Source organism: Crinia signifera, chromosome 1 (genome assembly GCF_055691185.1).
Source record: "Crinia signifera chromosome 1, ASM5569118v1, whole genome shotgun sequence".
Classification (NCBI taxonomy): Eukaryota; Metazoa; Chordata; class Amphibia; order Anura; family Myobatrachidae; genus Crinia; species Crinia signifera.
The window spans coordinates 305,322,117-305,343,192 of record NC_139217.1 but is presented as its reverse complement, the minus strand read 5'-3'; the positions used below and the strand labels follow the sequence as shown (position 1 = coordinate 305,343,192).

At 41.0% G+C, this 21,076-nt stretch overlaps 1 protein-coding gene across 1 annotated transcript in view; it reads left to right on the top strand.

Annotated features, from left to right (window-relative positions):
- Window positions 1-257: 257 nt before the first annotated feature.
- ALDH1A1 (aldehyde dehydrogenase 1 family member A1) overlaps window positions 258-21,076 on the top strand; it is a 78,636-nt gene continuing 57,817 nt past the window's right edge. The window contains exon 1 of the mRNA XM_083186097.1: window positions 258-416. Coding sequence (XP_083042223.1) covers window positions 342-416 — 75 coding nt within the window. The 5' untranslated portion in view covers window positions 258-341. The remainder of the gene's footprint in view (window positions 417-21,076) is intronic.

Genomic DNA, 21,076 nt, shown 5'->3' with positions numbered 1-21,076 from the left:
AAGAAACCTTATATAACAGATAGATAGATTGAATGGAATATGCTGCACTATATACGAAACTGTAAATCAATAAATAGATAGCTAATAGAGCAGAACTAAAAATATATAAATATTCCCAACATATGTCACACTGAAGTGAAAGCATATTAGGGGAGGTGCTCCTCCTAGTGTTCTCTTGCCTGACAGTTAATGTGTTTGTCCAATAGTGTCTTTGTATGCAAATTGTCTTCTGTCCAATCTGTACTAAAAAGACAAAAAGAAAGCCAAGTCTTCAGTCAGGATAAAGTCACCCAGCCTGACTAATACTGTACTTTACCTGTATTTCAGTAAATAGGCTTAAAATGGCATCTGACAGCAAGATTGCTGATTTTAAAGCACCTACTCCACTCAGCAATTTGGAAATTAAATACACCAAGGTAAGACTCTAATATCTTTGCTGTTAATTAAAAATGGAGTGTATTTTTATATTGCTTTCTGTTACTATGAGAAGAGCTTACAAACTGAAATGTAATCCTTGTTAGTGTATGATCAGAGTTATGTACTTACATTTTACTAGTTATCTGAAGACTATTTTATAAAGCCCATGTACTGACTGTACTTTAAGTGTTGTTTTTATTCCTGAACCCAAAAGATCTTGACAAATACTTAGATTTTGTCCACTCTCTGCATTTACATTGCTGCCGTATTGCGGTTGTTGTGGTAGATGTTATGTTTTAGAATGTATACATTGGCAAATAAGAACAATTTAAAAAAACATTCAAAGGATTGCAAAGCAATCTGTAACTGCATACTAGAACATACAGTATTGACTTGTACACAGGCTAAGTAGATAAGAGGAAAAAGAAAACAGTTTTTAACTGACTGCATGAAACAATAAATAAAAAAAGGAACATGGAACTATGTGTATAAAATGTAGATCATGTGAAACATTGGTTACACAGTCACATACTGTATCTGGAAACAGCGAAGCTCATTGGTAAACATATGTTGTACACTGGAGAACGTTGAAATGCAAACTGACTGTTCAACTTTGTACTTTAGAATTTGTGAGGTACTGGTGGAATTTCGACCAGGGAATGTCTAACCTGTTTAGTGAAACAGCATTTTACAATGCTAAAAAATGATGTTAAAGTGTGATCATGCAAACTAGGTCTGTGCAAATATGTTTAAAGTAGGTCAAGTATGTTTTGGTTTGCCTCATATTTTGTAGAGTGCGGATGAGTTCATGAATCTTTCACAGCTTCTTGGAGCCGTTACATTATATTGTTTATTTATTTATTTTTATTAAGGAATGTGAAGAGGGGCTGTTTTATAAACATGAAGTGTACTCTGACAGATAGAATTCTCCGGTCTAGTAATAGGCATAACTGATAAGAAGTGTATTGCTGCCTAATCCAGAATTACATCGGGTACAGAGGTTGTTAGGCTTCCTGTGTTATTGATAATATGTTTCTTATGTAACATTACATTGAAAAATCTAGTCAGACCTCGCCCACGTTCTCTATATTGAGAACGCAGGCAGTGACAGATCGCTCAGCACACAGTGCTAGTGCAGTGCTGTGCGCTGAACGATGTGTGCTGTAGGAGCAATTCAGTGTCGCTCAGCACAAAGCTCAACTCGGCCCGTGTGTACGGGGCATTACAGTAATTAAATAATGTTAGGTTTACAGTCTCCACAAGTTACTGTATGTACAGATGGAGGTCTGGGAATCGCCAGATTCTCTTAGCTGGTGATCGCTGGTGGAGAAGGCGCTCCACCTGACGGGGACCCGCGAGTATCTCACACGCGAGTATCTCACACGCATGCGATGGCAGGGAGCACTTTATCTGCCCGTCTACACATCAGGGAGACTGGCAGGGATAGGGGGGAGCTGGGGGCAACTGCTGGGGGCATCAGGGGAACTGCTGCGGGCGACAGAGGGCTCTGAAAGAACAAGGCACGCAAGCATCTCATGCGTGCACGCCCCATCCCGGCTCTTGAAGTAGGTTATGAAGACTGGGGTTCTTATCAAAGTCCAGAGAGATATAAAATTATGAGAGATAAAGTATGAACCAATTAGCTTCTGTGTTACATTTTACAGGCTGTATATGAAAATGACAGTTTGGTACTAACAATTTAATGGGTATTGAATGTTTTGGTACTTATGTAATATCTGGGCTCCCGTTTTTCTTATGAGACCGCGTCCCCTAGCGGGCTCGCTGCGCTCGCCCGGCTTTGGGCACGGTGGCTCGCTGCGCTCGCCACACTATATAAAATCAACTCCATGCGTAGTTGGATAGTAGAAGTATGAAAAAATGGGGTGCATTTAACATGGGAGCCCAGATAATACATAAGTACCAATGTTTTTTACCTCATTCGATTCAGATTCAATCTTGATGAGTGGTGTAAATCGAATAGAAAAGTAGACTTGCCAGGCAAGAATAAAAAGTATAAATCTAATGGCAAAAAGTGAAAATCAAAAAGTAGTAGAGAAATCGAATAGGCCAAATGGAATCAAAAGCTAGGTCTTACCGTGTGTACACACCATAAGAACATAAATGTGTATAGACAGTTTCTTAAAGATATGCAATTTATACAGTAAGCTGACTATATATATATATATATATATATATATATATATATATATATATATATATATATATATATATATATTACAATTAGTAAATTAAGAGCTACTGGATGTCAATATAATAATATGGGTGAGATTTAATAGGATGAGGGATTCAGAAAGTGAGAGATTTGGTGAGAAATCTCCAGTTTTTTTAAAGTGGCAATCATTTACACTTCAAAATCAAACTGGTTTTGCGGTGTAAATGATTGCCGCTTTATAAAAAACTGGAGATTTCTTCCCAAATCTCTCCCTTTCTGAATCTCTCATCCTATTAAATCTCACCCTATATTTCAGGATTAGGATTTTTTCCAAAACATGGCTATCCACTAAGTGGGTCCTGTGGTACTTTTAGGAATGATTGGCAGTAGTCCCGAAATGGATTGGTAGAAAAATCCTTCCTCAGATGGAGCTCTAGTTGTTCAGGATGGGTGCTGCAGGAAATGATGGAGCAAGATACCAAATGATGTCCCAAAATACATACATAATATTTTTCTTCTAAAATACTGTACATTATCAATTTTACAAAATAGGGTACTTATGTAATATCTGGGCTCCCGTTTTTCTTATGAGACTGCGTCCCCTTGCGGGGCTCGCTGCGCTCGCCACGCTTCGGGCACGGTGGCTCGCTGCGCTCGCCACACTATATAAAATCAACTCCATGCGTAGTTGGATAGTAGGGGTATGAAAAAATGGGGTGTATTTAACATGGGAGCCCAGATAATACATAAGTACCCAAAATAGTTCTGATGAGTAAACTAAAATGGGTGCCAGACACAAACATCCTCAGTCTGAACTAGAAACACAGACTCATCACTCTGAACATGTCATGTGATGCCAGGAAGGGTGAAGGAGAAAGTCACATTGGTTTTCAGTCGCTCCCAAGGTGTCGGTAGTTGCGGGTAGCCACAAAAGCCTGATTTACTACCTTATGCTAATGTGGGCTTTGGGCATGTGCAAGTGGATATCCATGATGTCCACTTATTTTATGATGAACCTCGAACCTTTCACTATTACTATATGCACTATGGGGGTTATTCCAATTCACTCGGAAAGGCACAATCACTTTCTAATGGACAAAACCATATGCACTGCAGGTGGGGCCAGTGGCAGAACTAGATACATGTGGGCCCCATAGCAAAAGTTTGTAAGGGCCCCTATTTATCCCTTAATGCTGAAAAATGTATACAGCAAAAGGTACAGTACTTTGGGCTCTGGGCCCCATAGCAGCTGCACCCCCTACACAAATGTATACAGCACAAGGTCTCAGCTCTGGGCTCTGGACCCCATAGCAGCTGCACCCCCTGCACCTATGTTAGTTACGCCCTTGGGTGGGGCTGATGTAACATGTGCAGAGAGAGTTAAATTTGGGTGTTTTATTGTTTCTGTGCAGGGTAAATACTAACTACTTTATTTTTACACTGCAATATAGATCTCAGTTTGAAGTACACACCCCACCCAAATCTTATACCCCTTTCACATTGCACTTTTAAAACGGTATATTGCCGTTTTTTTCCCATTTTAAAACGTTTAAGGCTGCAATGTGAAAGTGCCAAAGTTGATTTACCGGTTAAAGATAACCGGTATTTCAACACGGTTAAAAAGCAGAGTCCTACACGTTTTAAAGCCGTTTTTTAGGCAGTGTGAATGGCTCTATTTCAATGGCTTGAAACGTGTCCCTTGGGGGTTAAACGGGTTGAATTTTGAATGGTATTAAATGATTTTTAAAACGGTTTTCACCTGCAATGTGAAAGGTCTCAAGGCTCAGAACCGTTTTAAAGTCCCATTTAAGAATACCGTGTCATTACCCATTTCTGCAATGTGAAAGCAGTATTAATCTCTCTGCACATGTTACATCAGCCCACCTTCAGTACATATGATTTTGTCCATTAGAGAGATACATTAGCAGGCTTCCATACTAATGGGGTTATTCAGACCTGATTGCAATGCACATTTTTTATCGAATGGACAAAACCATGTTGCACTGCACTATTTCAAAGAAAGAACATTATTCCAAATTGCACCCAATGGATATATATGCAAGTGTGAAGTGCACGGTCAGGTTCGGGTCTTTAATCCAGGGTATTGAAAAGGCAACAGTCAGGTGAGATTTAGAGAACAGGCATAGATTTATTGCTTACCATTCAACGAAAACAAATAACACACTCTCGGCCTATCACATGCTGCTACCACGAGGCCAGCAGTGCAAATGACTGTAATTAATATTAACCCTTCAGCATACTAGCATTTACATAACACCGATGCCTTACCTAGTACACTTTGGTATGAATCAGACTTTTAACATACATTGGACTACAATAGACATGAATTTACGCAGTCAAACAACATCATGGTTACTCTGGACATCGCCAGGTGAATAACTTATAACTTGCTCTCATAAATCACTCTATATCTTACTTATTCTTGCTAAACAGCTAAGCTGCACCCCCTACACAAATGTATACAGCACAAGGTCTCAGCTCTGGGCTCTGGACCCCATAGCAGCTGCACCCCCTGCACCTATGTTAGTTACGCCCTTGGGTGGGGCTGATGTAACATGTGCAGAGAGAGTTAAATTTGGGTGTTTTATTGTTTCTGTGCAGGGTAAATACTAACTACTTTATTTTTACACTGCAATATAGATCTCAGTTTGAAGTACACACCCCACCCAAATCTTATACCCCTTTCACATTGCACTTTTAAAACGGTATATTGCCGTTTTTTTCCCATTTTAAAACGTTTAAGGCTGCAATGTGAAAGTGCCAAAGTTGATTTACCGGTTAAAGATAACCGGTATTTCAACACGGTTAAAAAGCAGAGTCCTACACGTTTTAAAGCCGTTTTTTAGGCAGTGTGAATGGCTCTATTTCAATGGCTTGAAACGTGTCCCTTGGGGGTTAAACGGGTTGAATTTTGAATGGTATTAAATGATTTTTAAAACGGTTTTCACCTGCAATGTGAAAGGTCTCAAGGCTCAGACCCGTTTTAAAGTCCCATTTAAGAATACCGTGTCATTACCCATTTCTGCAATGTGAAAGCAGTATTAATCTCTCTGCACATGTTACATCAGCCCACCTTCAGTACATATGATTTTGTCCATTAGAGAGATACATTAGCAGGCTTCCATACTAATGGGGTTATTCAGACCTGATTGCAATGCACATTTTTTATCGAATGGACAAAACCATGTTGCACTGCACTATTTCAAAGAAAGAACATTATTCCAAATTGCACCCAATGGATATATATGCAAGTGTGAAGTGCACGGTCAGGTTCGGGTCTTTAATCCAGGGTATTGAAAAGGCAACAGTCAGGTGAGATTTAGAGAACAGGCATAGATTTATTGCTTACCATTCAACGAAAACAAATAACACACTCTCGGCCTATCACATGCTGCTACCACGAGGCCAGCAGTGCAAATGATTGTAATTAATATTAACCCTTCAGCATACTAGCATTTACATAACACCGATGCCTTACCTAGTACACTTTGGTATGAATCAGACTTTTAACATACATTGGACTACAATAGACATGAATTTACGCAGTCAAACAACATCATGGTTACTCTGGACATCGCCAGGTGAATAACTTATAACTTGCTCTCATAAATCACTCTATATCTTACTTATTCTTGCTAAACAGCTATGCTATACCTACTCTATGGGTATGCTATACCTACTCTATGACCCTAATCTATATCTCCTCCCCCGACCCCATCCCCATCACTCCTGTCCAAGGTCTCCAATTGCCTCACGGCCATCTCAGCCTGGATGACCCAATGCTTCCTGAAACTAAACATGGCTAAAACTGAACTTCTAATCTTCCATCCCCCGAACATCCCCTCTTCTCCCACTATCTCCATCAGCATTGGTGAAACCGAGATCACCTCCACCGACCAAACGCGCTGCCTCAGTGTCATCATTGACTCCTCCCTCTCTTTCACCCCCCACATTCGTGCTCTCTCACAGTCTTGCCGCTTTCACCTACGCAACATCTCACGCATCAGACCATTCCTCTCCACTGACGCGACCAAAATTCTCATTCACTCTCTTGTCATCTCCCGCCTTGACTACTGCAACATCCTTCTATCTGGGCTACCTCTCACCCTCCTCGCACCTCTCCAAACCATTCTTAACGCTGCTGCTAGGCTCATCTTCCTCTCCCGCCGCTCTACCTCCGCCTCCCCCCTCTGTCTATCTCTTCACTGGCTCCCCATTCCTTTCCGAGTTCTCTTTAAACTCCTCACCACCACCTACAAGGCTCTCTCCTCCTCCACCGCTCCTTACCTCTCTTCACTGATCTCTATCCACACTCCCTCCCGTCCTCTTCGCTCCATCGCTGACCGCCGACTGACCTCTCACCTAATCACCTCCTCCCACTCCCGTGTCCAAGACTTCTCTTGCGCTGCCCCCCTGCACTGGAACAACCTCCCGCCACCCATCAGGCATTCTGATTCCCTTACCTCCTTCAAGCGCTCCCTCAAAACCCACTTTTTTCGACTGGCCTATCCCTCCTCCTAACCTCTTTTGATCCTCCTATCCTGCCTCCGTTCCCCTCCATTCCTACTTATCCTGTTGTTTTTCGTTCGTCCACCCACCTATTTTTAGCATGTTAACTCTTATGAGTAGGGTCCTCCTGCCTCACGTACTCACCCTACCTCTTTACCTCACCTGTCCTCCTGTCCTGTTCTTCCCTTCCTCTACTTCATCTTCAGTCTCCTCGACAATTTTGACACCTACTTCTGAACTGATGCTGATTTTATTTCTACCAGCTATACCCCTATTTATACTGTATTTTTCAACACACCCTGTACGTTACCTTGTCATTTGTTTTTTGTTTGCTATGTACGGCGCTGCGGACACTTTGCGGCTCCTTATAAATAAACATACTACTACTACTTATTCTGCTTGGTATGGTGGGACCGTATACGGGCAAATCGTTTTTTTTTTTAATCTGCGCATGCATAGCTTTCGCAATGCGCAGGTGCGGCGACCTCACACTGCTCACGGACGGGTCTCTCCGTGCGAAAAAAACCTGTCCGCAAGAGTACGGTCATTGTGGGCGGCATGGGGGCATTTTTAGGGGAGCGGCCGGAGTAATGAGGAAAACTGGGCGTAAACATGGGCGTACACGGGGGTGTGCACCAAAAATGTACGGTGCTACAACCGCCTCGATCGGCGAACGAACCGTGCATTTTGGGCCAAAAACAGGCGGACGCCAAAGATAGCTCCAGACCACCCCTAGAGATTCCGTATGAGAGCGGACGCCTGGGTCTGCTAATTAATGCTGATTAGGACACAAACACAGACACCTGAATGTAATAAGCAATGCTGCAGCCTAAGTGAAAACCATGATTTGCAAGCCACACACAGCCCTCAAACACATTGGAAGCATATCTTTCTACACTTCAACATGTAAAGGTTGGTTTAATTTTAGGTAAGATTCATTCTAAGACCTGCTTACATATGTTAAGGTAGTTATTTTATGACCATCTACACCCATTCAGAAAGTGTTTTGGTATACTTTAAAAAGCAGGACACTCGACATGTGTCAACTTTTTCACTGTAACACCAACATAACTTTATTTAAAAGTAAAATCAATGTGGGGACACATAGATAGTGATTAAAATGCAACATTAGAACATAATGAATATATATAATGAGGGTTAAAATGTTGTTTTATTAGGGTGTTTATTAAGGTACACAATTGAGTTAATAGAAAACAATTATTGAATAACAGTTAGAATAATTAATTAATTGTCTTAACAAACTAGATGAGTGGGCTAAAAAGTGGAAGATGAGGTTCAATGTGGATAAATGCAAGGTTATGCATCTCGGGAGACGTAACCAGTGTGCAAGTTACAACCTAAGCGGGGAGGCATTAGGTACTTCAGCACTTGAAAAGGATCTAGGAGTCCATATAGATAATAAGCTGGGGTGCAGTGTTCAATGTCACATTGCAACAAAAAAGGCCAACAGAATTCTAGCATGTATTAAAAGGGGCATGGAAACTAGGGACTCAAAAGTAATTATGCCACTGTACAAGGCATTGGTTAGACCACACCTTGAATATGGAGTACAGTTCTGGGCCCCACACTATAAAAAGGACATCATGGAATTGGAAAAAACCCAAAGAAGAGCAACAAAGCTTATTAGGGGAATGGAGAATTTAAGCTATGAGGAGAGATTAAGCAAGCTAGGACTATTTACACTAGAGAAGAGACGTTTAAGGGGGGACATGCTCAACATGTACAAATATATCAGGGGCCAATATAAGGAACTCTCAAGCACTCTTTTTACTGCAAGAAAGGAAACTAGGACACGAGGGCACGAATTTAGATTAGAGGAAAGAAAATTTCGTTCCCTCAAAAGAAAAAATTTCTTTACGGTCAGAGCAGTCAAACTTTGGAACTCTCTTCCTGGAGAGGTGGTGTTGGCAGATACAATAAATACGTTCAAAATAAGGTTGGACAAGCATTTATTGGATAAAAATATCCAGGGGTACTAATAAGAACCATATTCTGTCTTTTACAAGGGATAAGCTATTAAAACGTAGGTTGAACTAGATGGACGCAAGTCTTTATTCAGCCTTATCTACTATGTAACTATGTAACTATGTAACTATGTCTTAATTATAGTTGAAAGGCAAGATTTCCAGTGCCATATATGTGAAGGGTATTCCACGTGCATGGACGTACGCTCACTCTCACGATCGGTGACACACGCTGAGTTTTCCATTTAAAAAAGGAGAGACCCGTCCACGCACTGTGGCATACACTCAGATATACGGAAGATGTCGGTGTGAAAACTGACGAGACCCGTCCGTATACGGTGGCGTACGCTCTGTTGTACGCCAGTTAACAGTGTCTAAGAGCAGACCCGTCCATATACTCCCCATTGTCGGTGTTTGTGACCGCTCGCCACACTATATAAAATCAACTCCGTGCATATTGGATAGTGGGGTTATGAACAGGTACAAAATCACATCAAATCTCATCCGATCGCATCACATCCGATCGCATGCGATGCAATCGCATGCAATTTATCTGCCGCCGTGAAACTAAACAAGTACCAATAGCAAAACAAGTACCATTTGCTATTTTAATTAAAAATACATTTGCTATTTTAATTAAAAATACAATTTCATATATTTAATATTCAAAACTGGTATATATTTCTAATTACAAACTTTTGCTGCAGATATTTTTATTGTATTTCTCAAAATGCATGGAAAATTTAATTAATAAAAATAGCAGATTTTGAGCTGAATGGAGAGATCATTTTCAAGGATTTATCAATTTATTGCACCAGTGAACTGTTCAGGACAAAGGTGTTCGTTTACAATGGCTAGGGGAATGAATTAAAATCTACAGAAATAACTAGTTCAGCATTTATTCTCTCAAATACCATCACTGTTCTTGTCAATGTAAATATGGTAAGAAAATATGTATGTAATAAATAATAGACACTAGTTTACTAAATTGGGCTTTTATCTATTGAGTTGTTTTATATTTACTGAAACTAATGAAGAATAGGATTCAGTCGAGAATTTTAGACTTCATCAAAGGAATCCGGTTGCAATCAACAGAAGATTTTCCATTGATCCATACTGCTGCCTGAGCCTGATTTGAGAACTCACAACAATCTGTCAGTTTTTAGCCACAGTTTGGTAATTGCATAATGAAATGCACACATATGGATTTATTTAATAGTATAGTGCCAAGAAAAATCTTCTGTAATTTTGTACGTGTATTGGCTCCGTGCTTATACCACAAATCTGTTTGTGCAGCCTATATGGTGTGCCTGTGTGGATAACAGACATACACTCTTTGTTTTTCCCTGAGTAATCCAACACAGGTGGAGTCATGGATGAGTAGGTGTGGCTGGCACCATGGACTCCTTTCTGGGCACCTGATCTAGGACCAAACAATGGTACTGTGTACCTAGCCTCTATGAATGCACCTCTGCCATTATAATATTATTTCCAATAAAGTTCCTCCTATCATTAACCTTTAACTCACTAATTCAATCATTTTTGTATTAGAATTAAGCTACAAATTGGGAAATGTTCATGCTTTATAAAGTTTTCAGTCTAGAACAATGTGAATGGAAATTCTCAAAGCTCCCAATTGAAGAGCAAATTGTCAAGGAACTTTAGTAATGTTAATTTATTGAATAATAAGGTAGTTTAATATAGCTCTTCAGTCAAATTTTCAGTGAGAGGGCTTCAGTACCAACATTATTACTTTAATAGGAAAGTTGGGGCTCTCAGACACCTTCATTGACCATAATTTAATTTCCAGAACGGACAACACAATAAAGTGAGTAGAAAGCAAGTAAATAAAGATGTTACCCAATCTTACCTTCACTTGCTGTACATCCTCCGCTTGGAGAATTTCTTAAACATCTTTAAATATACAATTTATGGCTTTGCTTCATCAAATGCCTATAGCACTCAAGCTATTGTTGGTTGGTACATGTCACTTTCTACCCTGGCATAAGATAAACATCAGTATATATATATATATATATATATATATATATATATATATATACACACCCCAAAATCCTAGAGTTTGCGCTAATTATTCCTATCAATCAATGGTCGCTCACAACACTTAGGGCAGTATTCAATGAGCATTTTGGCGATGTGCAGCGAATCCTGTTTAGGATTCGCTGCACATTCGCCACTGCTCGCCACGTTCCGGAGCCTCGCCGGCTCCAGTATTCAACGAGTCAGGGGCTCGCTGCCCCTGACCGGCAAATTTTAACTCCTGCGGCGGATGCCGCAGGGAGCCTGAGGACGGCGGCAGGCAGGGAGATGGAAGTCTCCCTGCCTGCCCCAGAACGTTTGTGGGTGGGAGGTGGGCTCCCCGGGTGCCAGGCAGCACAGGCTGCCCCCCGGGGGTGCCAGCAGGGGACCGGGTATATTCACTACACCCGATCATGCATATGTAATGATCGGGTGAAGTGAATATATGAATATCTAATGAGGGGCTCGGCTCCGGCCCCCTGCTGGCTGGTCTGTGTAAGAAAATATATATATATTTTTTTTTATTAAATATATATTCATGTGCTTACAGCACATGAATAAAAATAGCATTCCCCTCCTCAGAATAAAATTCCTGATTTTTTTGACACCAAATGTAAAAAACAAAACACTTTATTTTAAAAGTTCACATTCCACTTCACCATAAAAAGATAGCGATTGCTACTCGGTGAATCATGGCGAAAAAAACCTTGAAATGTATTCGCCATCTGGTCATTGAATAGGGTGATTCACCGTTTTAGTCAAAAATTCGCCTTACAGCACAAAATCGCCATAAAAACCTGGCGAATCAGCCTCATTGAATACCGCCCTTAGCCTACTACTAATTAGGCTTCTCTACCACAATACCTCCACAGAAGTGTTATATAGCGCCCTATCTATCCACAGTATTTACTTATCTTTCCCAACTTTTTCAAAGTTTTTTATACATCCATAGACAAGATTTTCAAATAAAAAACATTTATTTAAAATAAGGCATTAAAACAAAATACTTATAAATTTTCTTGTGTGAGGATTTTTCTTGTACAAATGATGTACACATAAGCCCTTATATATAATGAATCCAGGGGATGGCCGGCACTCCATATAGCACAAAAAAAAAGCCGGGTGCCCTCCCAGGAGAAGAGGGTGAAGCTCGCTCCAATACACAGATACAAGAGGGTGGCACTCCAGAAATAAATATAGCAGTCAAAGGTGGTGATCCAACATTTCAAATGTTATTCCAACATTTCCAACATTTCAATCAATATATTCAATTGAAGCTATATCCTAAAGATGAAATCCTGTTGTGGATCATGGAATTTTAATTAAAAAAATTTCGTTTTTATTATTATTAAATTGTATATGGTCATTCCATTTGCACCATAAATTTCAGTGGTGACAACCTTTTAGGTGGTGGAGGACTTCAGCGCTCTCTACACTTTCCATATATATATATATATCCTTTAGCAGGGGCAAGTAGGAAGAGTGAGAGCAGGGGCAATTACATTTCTCAAAAACATTACCTGACCACGACTAAAATGTTATTTTCAGATGTTTCTTTGAAGTTCCTTTAAACCGAACGACTTTCTCATGAAAACAATTTTACTGATTCCAGTTGATTAATGATCATCAAAAGTCACACATGAGATTTATTGTCTGTTTAGCCCAATATACACTATAATTTACAGAATTATCAGCTGAAGGATTTCTCTAATAGTTCCAGTGTTGCATTATGATCTGAATTTGGTAATTGGATTCCCATTCTGAATTATTGTTATTTCACTATAGTTGCTAAATTTAAGTCATTTCTTTTTTTGTGTGTTTTGTGAATAACAGAAACTGAAGGATGTTAAAGACATATTGTATAACTTCAACTGAAGGATTATACTGTACATACAGTACAACTGCTCTGAATACAAAGTTATCTCGCATTACACACTCACTATGCGGATGGTTATATTTATCTACAAGAACATCATGTTCAGAAGAATGTCAGTCAGTGCCAGTTTCAAACCTTATACTACAGGCTATATATAATTTCTGCTATTGCTTCCCTCCATCCTACTCCTAATCTTCAAAGAAGATGACAAATCACAGTGAAATCAGAAATCAGAAAATCAATAGTTGCTGGTTTAGTCACTGTCCCGAGTCCCTGGCCATTCTTGCTAAGATACTTTCCTTTGCCATGACACCTTCATTGTACAACTTAATTTATAGCACTATACATATCTTCTCTAATATTATACAGATGTAACCCTGCTCATCATTTCTGTGGCATTGGCGCGATTCTGCATGCATCTAATTTGCTCCCGCAGCTTATAGAATTACATTGAGCGACTACAGTATATTGAAGTGTGGTAATTCCGTGCAGTGGGTGCGAATTTGGCATGCCATCAGAAATTGTGGGGCCTGGGACTGACAAAATAGGCAGGGCCCCCCTTCCCTTTTTCGAACACCCAGCATGCCTGGTGAGACCTCCAGTGTCTGCTGCACTGGCCGCACTACTCAACACAATTGCGGAACTTGTGGGTTATGAGCCCAAGTCTAAAAATATAATTTGGGATCCTCTCCTCCTCCCCAACCCAAGTTCACAATATTTAACATGGCAGTGGGTGACAGAGAGAGGCAAAGGGAGGCAGAGTTTGACAGGCGTCGGGACTCAGACGGAGCACTCACTGCACAGTGCAGCCTGCAGAGCGCTGAGCCCCTCTGTATCCTAGGCTCGGTGCTCTGCAGGTTGCACTGTGTATTGTGCATGCCTGTCAGCCGGCGCCGGGTGGCATGGTGCGGGGGGGTGCCGTGCCACTGTGGGCAGCTGCCCGGGCCCCTCCAGAGGCCGGGGCCCAGGACAGCTGTACCCCTGGCACCCCCTGTCGGCGGCCCTGTACGTTATAGACTCCAGGCCAGGACTCCCTTTGTGTCTGGGCCCAGAATACCAGACACGCTGCTACTAGTAATTCTACTGGAAAGCAGTGGGTTGACTTGAGAACCCATCTCTCCCCATTTTATGAGGGTTATACCTCTTTACAGAGCCTGAAAGTGAGACAAAGGGCCTGATCCTGAGTGGCATACACAGCCAATGTTGGATGCTGTGGAGCAATTTATTTCGTGGGCACATGCATCTAAATTACAGATAGAGCCATTCTCATCTGCAGTAGCCCTTTAAAACGATTAAATAAACCAGAGCTGTCGGACTTAATCCTATGCTAATCCTGTACTGTATTGTTCTAGGCATCTACAGTGATGGTCTGGTTTATAGGCGTGTTATACCAGTGTTGCATGGGTGTTGGTGAAAGTAGTATGGCCTAACAATGGAGCCTGTATTAGGACAGAGCATCTCTACCTGAACAGTGTGAGTGAAGGTTTCCATGGTGCACCAATCATTATCTCTACATCTATGTACAGTGAGTATCTCATGCAGGGAAGGCCTTTATAGGAGCATTTGTATAAAGTCACGGATAGGCGTCTACCAATAGATGCAGTTGCTGGGCCCAACTCAGGAATTAGGAATATTCTGGATCCCTGATTCACAAAATTTGGAAACAGAATAAGTACGAGTAATTTACATGAAAGGTCAGTGTCTACTTCCTCTACTCAGCCAACCATTACATTAAGTCCAACCAATGGAGGAAGGTAATGGAGTGGGTAGACAAAATGTATGTACTGTACCTATGATGCAATAGATGATAGTTGTGCTGCACAGTCATGACTTTGTGTCTGATTCAAAGATGAACACAGTTTGGTCCTGAGTCTGATTTGAAAGTAAAGCAGAAAACCAAAAGCAAGTACCGTATATACTCGAGTATAAGTCGACCCGAATATAAGCCGAGGCACCCAATTTTACAACAAAAAATCTGGGAAAACTTATTGACTCAAGTGGGACCCTCACTCACTCGAGTATAAGCCGAGGGGGGCTTTTTCAGCATAAAAACTGTTCTGAAAAAGTAGGCTTATACTCGAGTTTATATGGCATCTTTGCACCCTGACAACACCATGTTGCACTGCAGGTTAGGCAAATGTAACAGAGAGAATTTAGATTTGAGTGGTGTGTGTCCAATCTGAAATCTAAATGACAGTGTAAAACTAAGCTGACGAACATTTGTGGGCTACATGCAAAAGCAGCCAGTATTTACCATGCACAGAAACAAATAAAATGTCTTTGCTCCATTGTTTGATCCAGAAACAAATTTACTTGCTTTTCTTACTTTACGTCCAAATCAGAACCTTCAGAACCTTCGAGTTGGCTGATATGGTACCGGATCACTTGGATAAAATGTTCCACTGTGCTAAAGTTTGCCTTCCATATTTATTTCCTGACTGTAATGCTACAATTACAAAGAATACTTTTTTACATTAAATATCACAGCACTCTTATACAGTAAGCATAATGATTTGCAAATAACTAATTAATGTATTGCCTGTAAAGTACAACTGTATTCGTGGCCCATTATTACTGAAGTTAGCATTCAGGGTTTTTTTTTTTTTTATTTAAATGTTGGCCTTTATTCATAAATACATGCATTGATGTAAAATAAGGTACAGTTTTAACGGCAATAAGTAACTGAGCACAGTGTTAAGGTCCATAGATTTTGCCCAGTGTGTATGAACAGCAATGATCACTGTAACCGCTGGGCTGAAAATTATTCAGTGCATACACACTGAGCGATTTTCCCCCTGCCCAGCAACTTTTGTCGCTTTGAACATCTTTCCATAGCAGGAGACTAGGGAAAGCCGTTCAGTCCACTGGTAAAACCCACACGAATGGCGGCCGACGCAACAGCGATCGATCACCACTCATCGCCTACCCATACACACTGGGCGGCTTTGAAGCTGAAAGCAGCTCAAATGACAAAACTGAGCTGCTTTTAGCTCAAAGTCACTTAGGGCCTTATTCTGCTTGGTGCGGTCCGTTCCGAATTCTTTCTGAGGGCGCTTTTTAGCTATCTGCGCATGCGTAGGCAACACAATGCGCATGTGCAACGTAGTGTTTGCGCACTCGTTCTCACCAATACCGTCTAGAAATGTGCACCGAACTCCCTCAGGAAATATGGGCGTAACATGGGCGTCATGTGGGCGTACACAAGGCCGCGGTTTCAAAGTGGGAAAAACTGGGCGTAAATCTGGGCGTACACGTGGGAGTGCACGAACAGTGGTAGGCGTGCATTCGGACAGGACACCGAGTGCAAGCCAACCAACACGGCAGAAATCTGCGGAGTCCATAAGCAAGTTTCAGTTTTCTGAGAGCACTGGTTCATGCGCTAGGCATTCGGATTGCCCAATTAGTACGCCCGTACCTTAAGCACTCTCAGCTTAACACAATACAATCCACTCCTCTAGTCATTAGTGATTATTACACTCTTTTCACAGGTTCAATTGGAAGCATTGCTGCCTAAATGGCCCATTACAAAATACTAGAATATATACTGCAAACACAACAGTATTGTTGGTATCTGACCCACATTTACACTGCAAGCAATGGACATAAGACAATAGCAGTAAGACCGTGCAGAATCTTTGTGTTCCCACCACACACATTTGGATGCAGTCCGAAGACACTCCCTCTTCTTAGCCAGTACGTCCGAAGGGATGCGGATGACCTGTGGGTGTGTGAACTTAGAATGTCCGCCGTACGTGGCGTTCGGTCATTTCCAAAAGAAGTCTGAACGGAGCGCAATAACCAGAATAAGGCCCTTAGTGTGTATGGGCCTTACCTCAATTGGAAAGTCTGTGCTAAGTTCAGAGGCAGGCAAATATTCCATGGGTGAAATGGGTCATAGAGGACGTTGATGTTTCTCTAATCAACATACAAGATCTTCAACTGGATTATTTATTAACCTAGCCAGAAAATAAGTAATCTTCTGGTTCCTCTACTAAAAGGATTCTGCAGGTATTTTAGAGAGAAACAATGGCATATAATAACTGCATCTTTCACTACTTCTCTGAACTCTGATCACTAGGTATGACTGATGTAAAAGAACAGTAATCATTCCTGTGTCATAAAACAATGTATTCAGTCACATATAACCGTGCCTTACAGTCAGTATTGTGTACTTGTGTCATCTAGTATGTACTTTTCACTGGTACATTTCAGTCAGCAATTTGCACCTGCAGAGTTCAGCCTGTAGCATTGGGTTAGCAGTGCCCTAAGTGGGAAACACGACAATGGGGGTTTTTCAGACCTGATCGCATGGCTGAGAATTTTGCAGTCGATAGACTGCGCATGTGTATGGCCCATAGTACGCATGCACGAGGCCATCCTGCATTAAGTCCTGCTAAAAAAAATTTATCGCTGACTGTACGCAAGTTGATTGACAGAAGCTGGCATTTGTTGGTGGTAACCAGTAATTTTCTGGGAGTGTCAAGGAAAAAACAGGAGTTCCCAAGTGTTTGAGGGGATGGCATATAATGTAAGCTCCGGCCCTGATCTAACTGCTTCTTTCGCAGCCACCAAGTAAGTCCTGGGATATGCACAGACTGTACACACTGGAAAAATCATTTGATTTTTAGAAGGTGCAAGCTGTGCTAAGCAATTTGCAGGCTTGCAAGTGGTGGCATTTCACTCTGGCTGGGCGGCATACACCCGATCACAGGGCTCTGCAGTTTAGCAGAGCTGTAATCAGATCTGCATAAGTCCTATGATTCAGCAAACATTCCCTTTGGTGTCCTAGATGGTCCCAACCAGTGATGGCTCCAAATTCAGATAGGACAGCCGCGCCTACTGCTTGTTATTCCCGGATGGAGAAATTTGGCAGAGTTTGGGGTGGCAGGTGTGTTTTAGAAACATATGACAGGCTTATTTTTACTGATGACAAAAGTGCCTAATGACCAGTGACGGCACCAGAGGAGGGGCTGCAGCACAGTTCAAAATTCAAATAGGGGAGCCACACCAACTGCCATTATAAACTGACTCACTGACAGTAGGTGTGGCTCCCCTATTTGAATTTTTAACTGTGCTGCACCCCCTCCTATGGAGCCTCCCCTGCTACTGACCCTTGACTACTTCTCACTAATAATATAATTAGATTATAACATGATTATCATTTCCATTACAATGTAGTTAATGCATCACAAATGATGCACTATGTATTTATACATATAAAATCAAGCTGATAAATAAAACTCATTTTATACAGTATCTTTGTACAGAAAAACTTTGTGCATATTGTACCTTCTCAGGAGTAATTTATTACCATAATATAGAGGGGCAGGTCAGATGTACTAAGCCTTGGAGCGTGTTGAAGCAGAGAGATAAAGTACCAGCCAATAAGCTGCTAACTGTCATTTTTCATTTTTCAAACACAGACTGTAACATGACAGGTAGGAGCTGATTAGCTGGTACTTTATCTCTTTCCAGTTTATAACTTCCAGTGGCTTAGAACATCTCACCTAAATAATAAACATGGTCAAATCTATAAAATTTTGATACATTTCAGGTTGTTGCAATGCATACTGTTACAACATATTTGTTGCAAAGCCTTTAATCTAATTCACTAACTGCTGATGGATGATAGATGAGTCTAGACAATGCAGCAATTCATATTTGGTATCAGCTAACAGAGATGTCTCTGTCTAACACTAGGCAACAGCCCTTCAGCAGCATGGTTATGGAGGGTCAGCCCTGAGGTCCAGTAGCTGAGTGTGGAATGAAATGAGCACAGTGTGTGTTTGATATCCAGAGTACTAGTGTACAAGTCATTGTATGTGTCATGGGCATTATGAAGAATGCACTGAAAATAGTAAAAAGAACTTTAACTTAACTCTCTGGCCCTGCATTCTCACTAATCACGGCTATGCTCCCTGTGGATTTTCAAGTAATTTCCTTTGAAATGAATAACCAACTTGCCATACATGGAGTAGTCAATGTGTGACCATATACAGATGAGCACAGCTTGGATTCTGCATAATGAGGCCTAGTAAACCCAACCGTCTCACCTCTGAGGGTAATATGTGCCTTTTGGCAAGACATGTATCAAGCAGAGGTATTTCAGTAATCATTAGCCAAAAGGAGTTTACGTAAGAATTGTCAGTCTCCTTAGATGCTGTCTAATTTAATTTTCAGTCCTACGGAATGCAATTATATGGAATTATCCCTGAATAGTGTCAGAAGTTTATTTTTGGAGTAATGCAACATACTTTAAAAACTTTCATTTTTTTTCTCTTTTTGAGCATATTTTTAAATGATCAGGTTCTAGGTCTGGTAATTATAATTTTATATATCCGTTTATTGTGGCATTAAGAAATTAAGGATCAGGTAAATGTTGCAATAATCACAGGGGCCGTGGCTCAGATTGCCCATTCCTGCTGTGATTTAGAAGAGGAGCCTTGTGCCACTTTGTGCATGACCAGTCAACTGACGGCACATATTCAAGGAAACTGTCCCTAACATACCTTTATATCCTCTTCCGGTTTTAGCAGGGGATCTTGAGAGGGTTTCTGCAGACCTATAGTTCAATTGCATGCGGCCATCTAGCGGCGTGCTGTGGCGTGCTGCTCCTCTGTGATCCGTCCCGTCCGTAATTCTGAACTGGACGTTCGGCTGCGTACACTTCCGGTCAGCGGCTACCAACGCATATCGAGTATGCGCTCTTTGTCAAGGAGTGCACGCACAAAACGCGTTGGTTGCCGCTGACCGGAAGTGTACGCAGCCGAACTTCCAGTTCAGACATACGGACGGGACAGATCACAGAGGAGCAGCACGCCACAGCATGACGCCGGACGGCCGCATGCAATTGAACTATAAGTCTGCAGAATCACTCTCAAGATCCCCTGCTAAATCCGGAAGAGGATATAAAGGTATGTTAGGGACAGCACGCCGCCGGACGGCCGCATGCAATTGAACTATAAGTCTGCAGAAACCCTCTCAAGATACCCTGCTAAATCCGGAAGAGGATATAAAGGTATGTTAGGGACAGTTTAGCAAACCAGAAACCTCCGAACGGATAAGCAACCCGCCCACCCTCAAATTATCCAAAAAAGAGCTGATAAACATCTGCCTTGTGAATGATTTGTTTTTATTACAGGTACCATTCTTCAGCAGTTTTTATAGTTTATATTATATTATCATTTTATTACATCACACATAAATACCTATACAATTTATTTGCACCTCATAAATTATACAAGCGCTCCCATCTACACATAACTCTATATTCTCAAAAATAACGGAGCAGCTCAAAGCAAGCGCAGAAACACCTTTTCAGTACTTGTCTATGCCACTGGGAGATGTTAAGAGTCTACTAGACCACCAAGGACTTTTTTGTTGACAATTTATTGTGTTAACATATCATCCAGGTAGACATGAATATAGACATTGTTGCTGTCGTCATGCTGTACATCCCAATATGTTTACAAAGAATGGGGGTGGGGAACTGCACTAATTAATCAGGTTGAATTTTTTAAACAAATGGATTGCATTTAGGGGACATGACTGATTATAATTACATTATCATTTTATGGTTGACATCACCAAATAGCTTTGACCCACTTGGGTTCTATGCTATGAATGTGATGCTCAGCGGTGCACCCCCGAGTTATAACAAGTTATCTCAAGGATATGGGGGGAAGAAAAAAGAAACTCGGGTGGGGTGCACTCAAGTCCCCTATTTGATATTATTCTGATAGAATTTGTATATTTTTTTGATTTTTTTTCTGCTTGTGCATAAATTAAAGTATATATGAAATCATATACACAATTGTGAGAGAATAATAATAAAATCTTTCAATACGCAAATTGCTGTGTGTGTTTTTATTGTCAATATTTCCTGCGGATATATATTACAAATGGATAACTACTGGTATAATTAATACCTCGCCTGTCTGTAAAACATTTTTTTTAAATCTTTTCCTTGATGTTTATTACAGACATTTTATTTCTCAAGACAAATATTTTAGAAAAAAATATTTTAGAGAAAAATAATGACCATCATATGGCCCA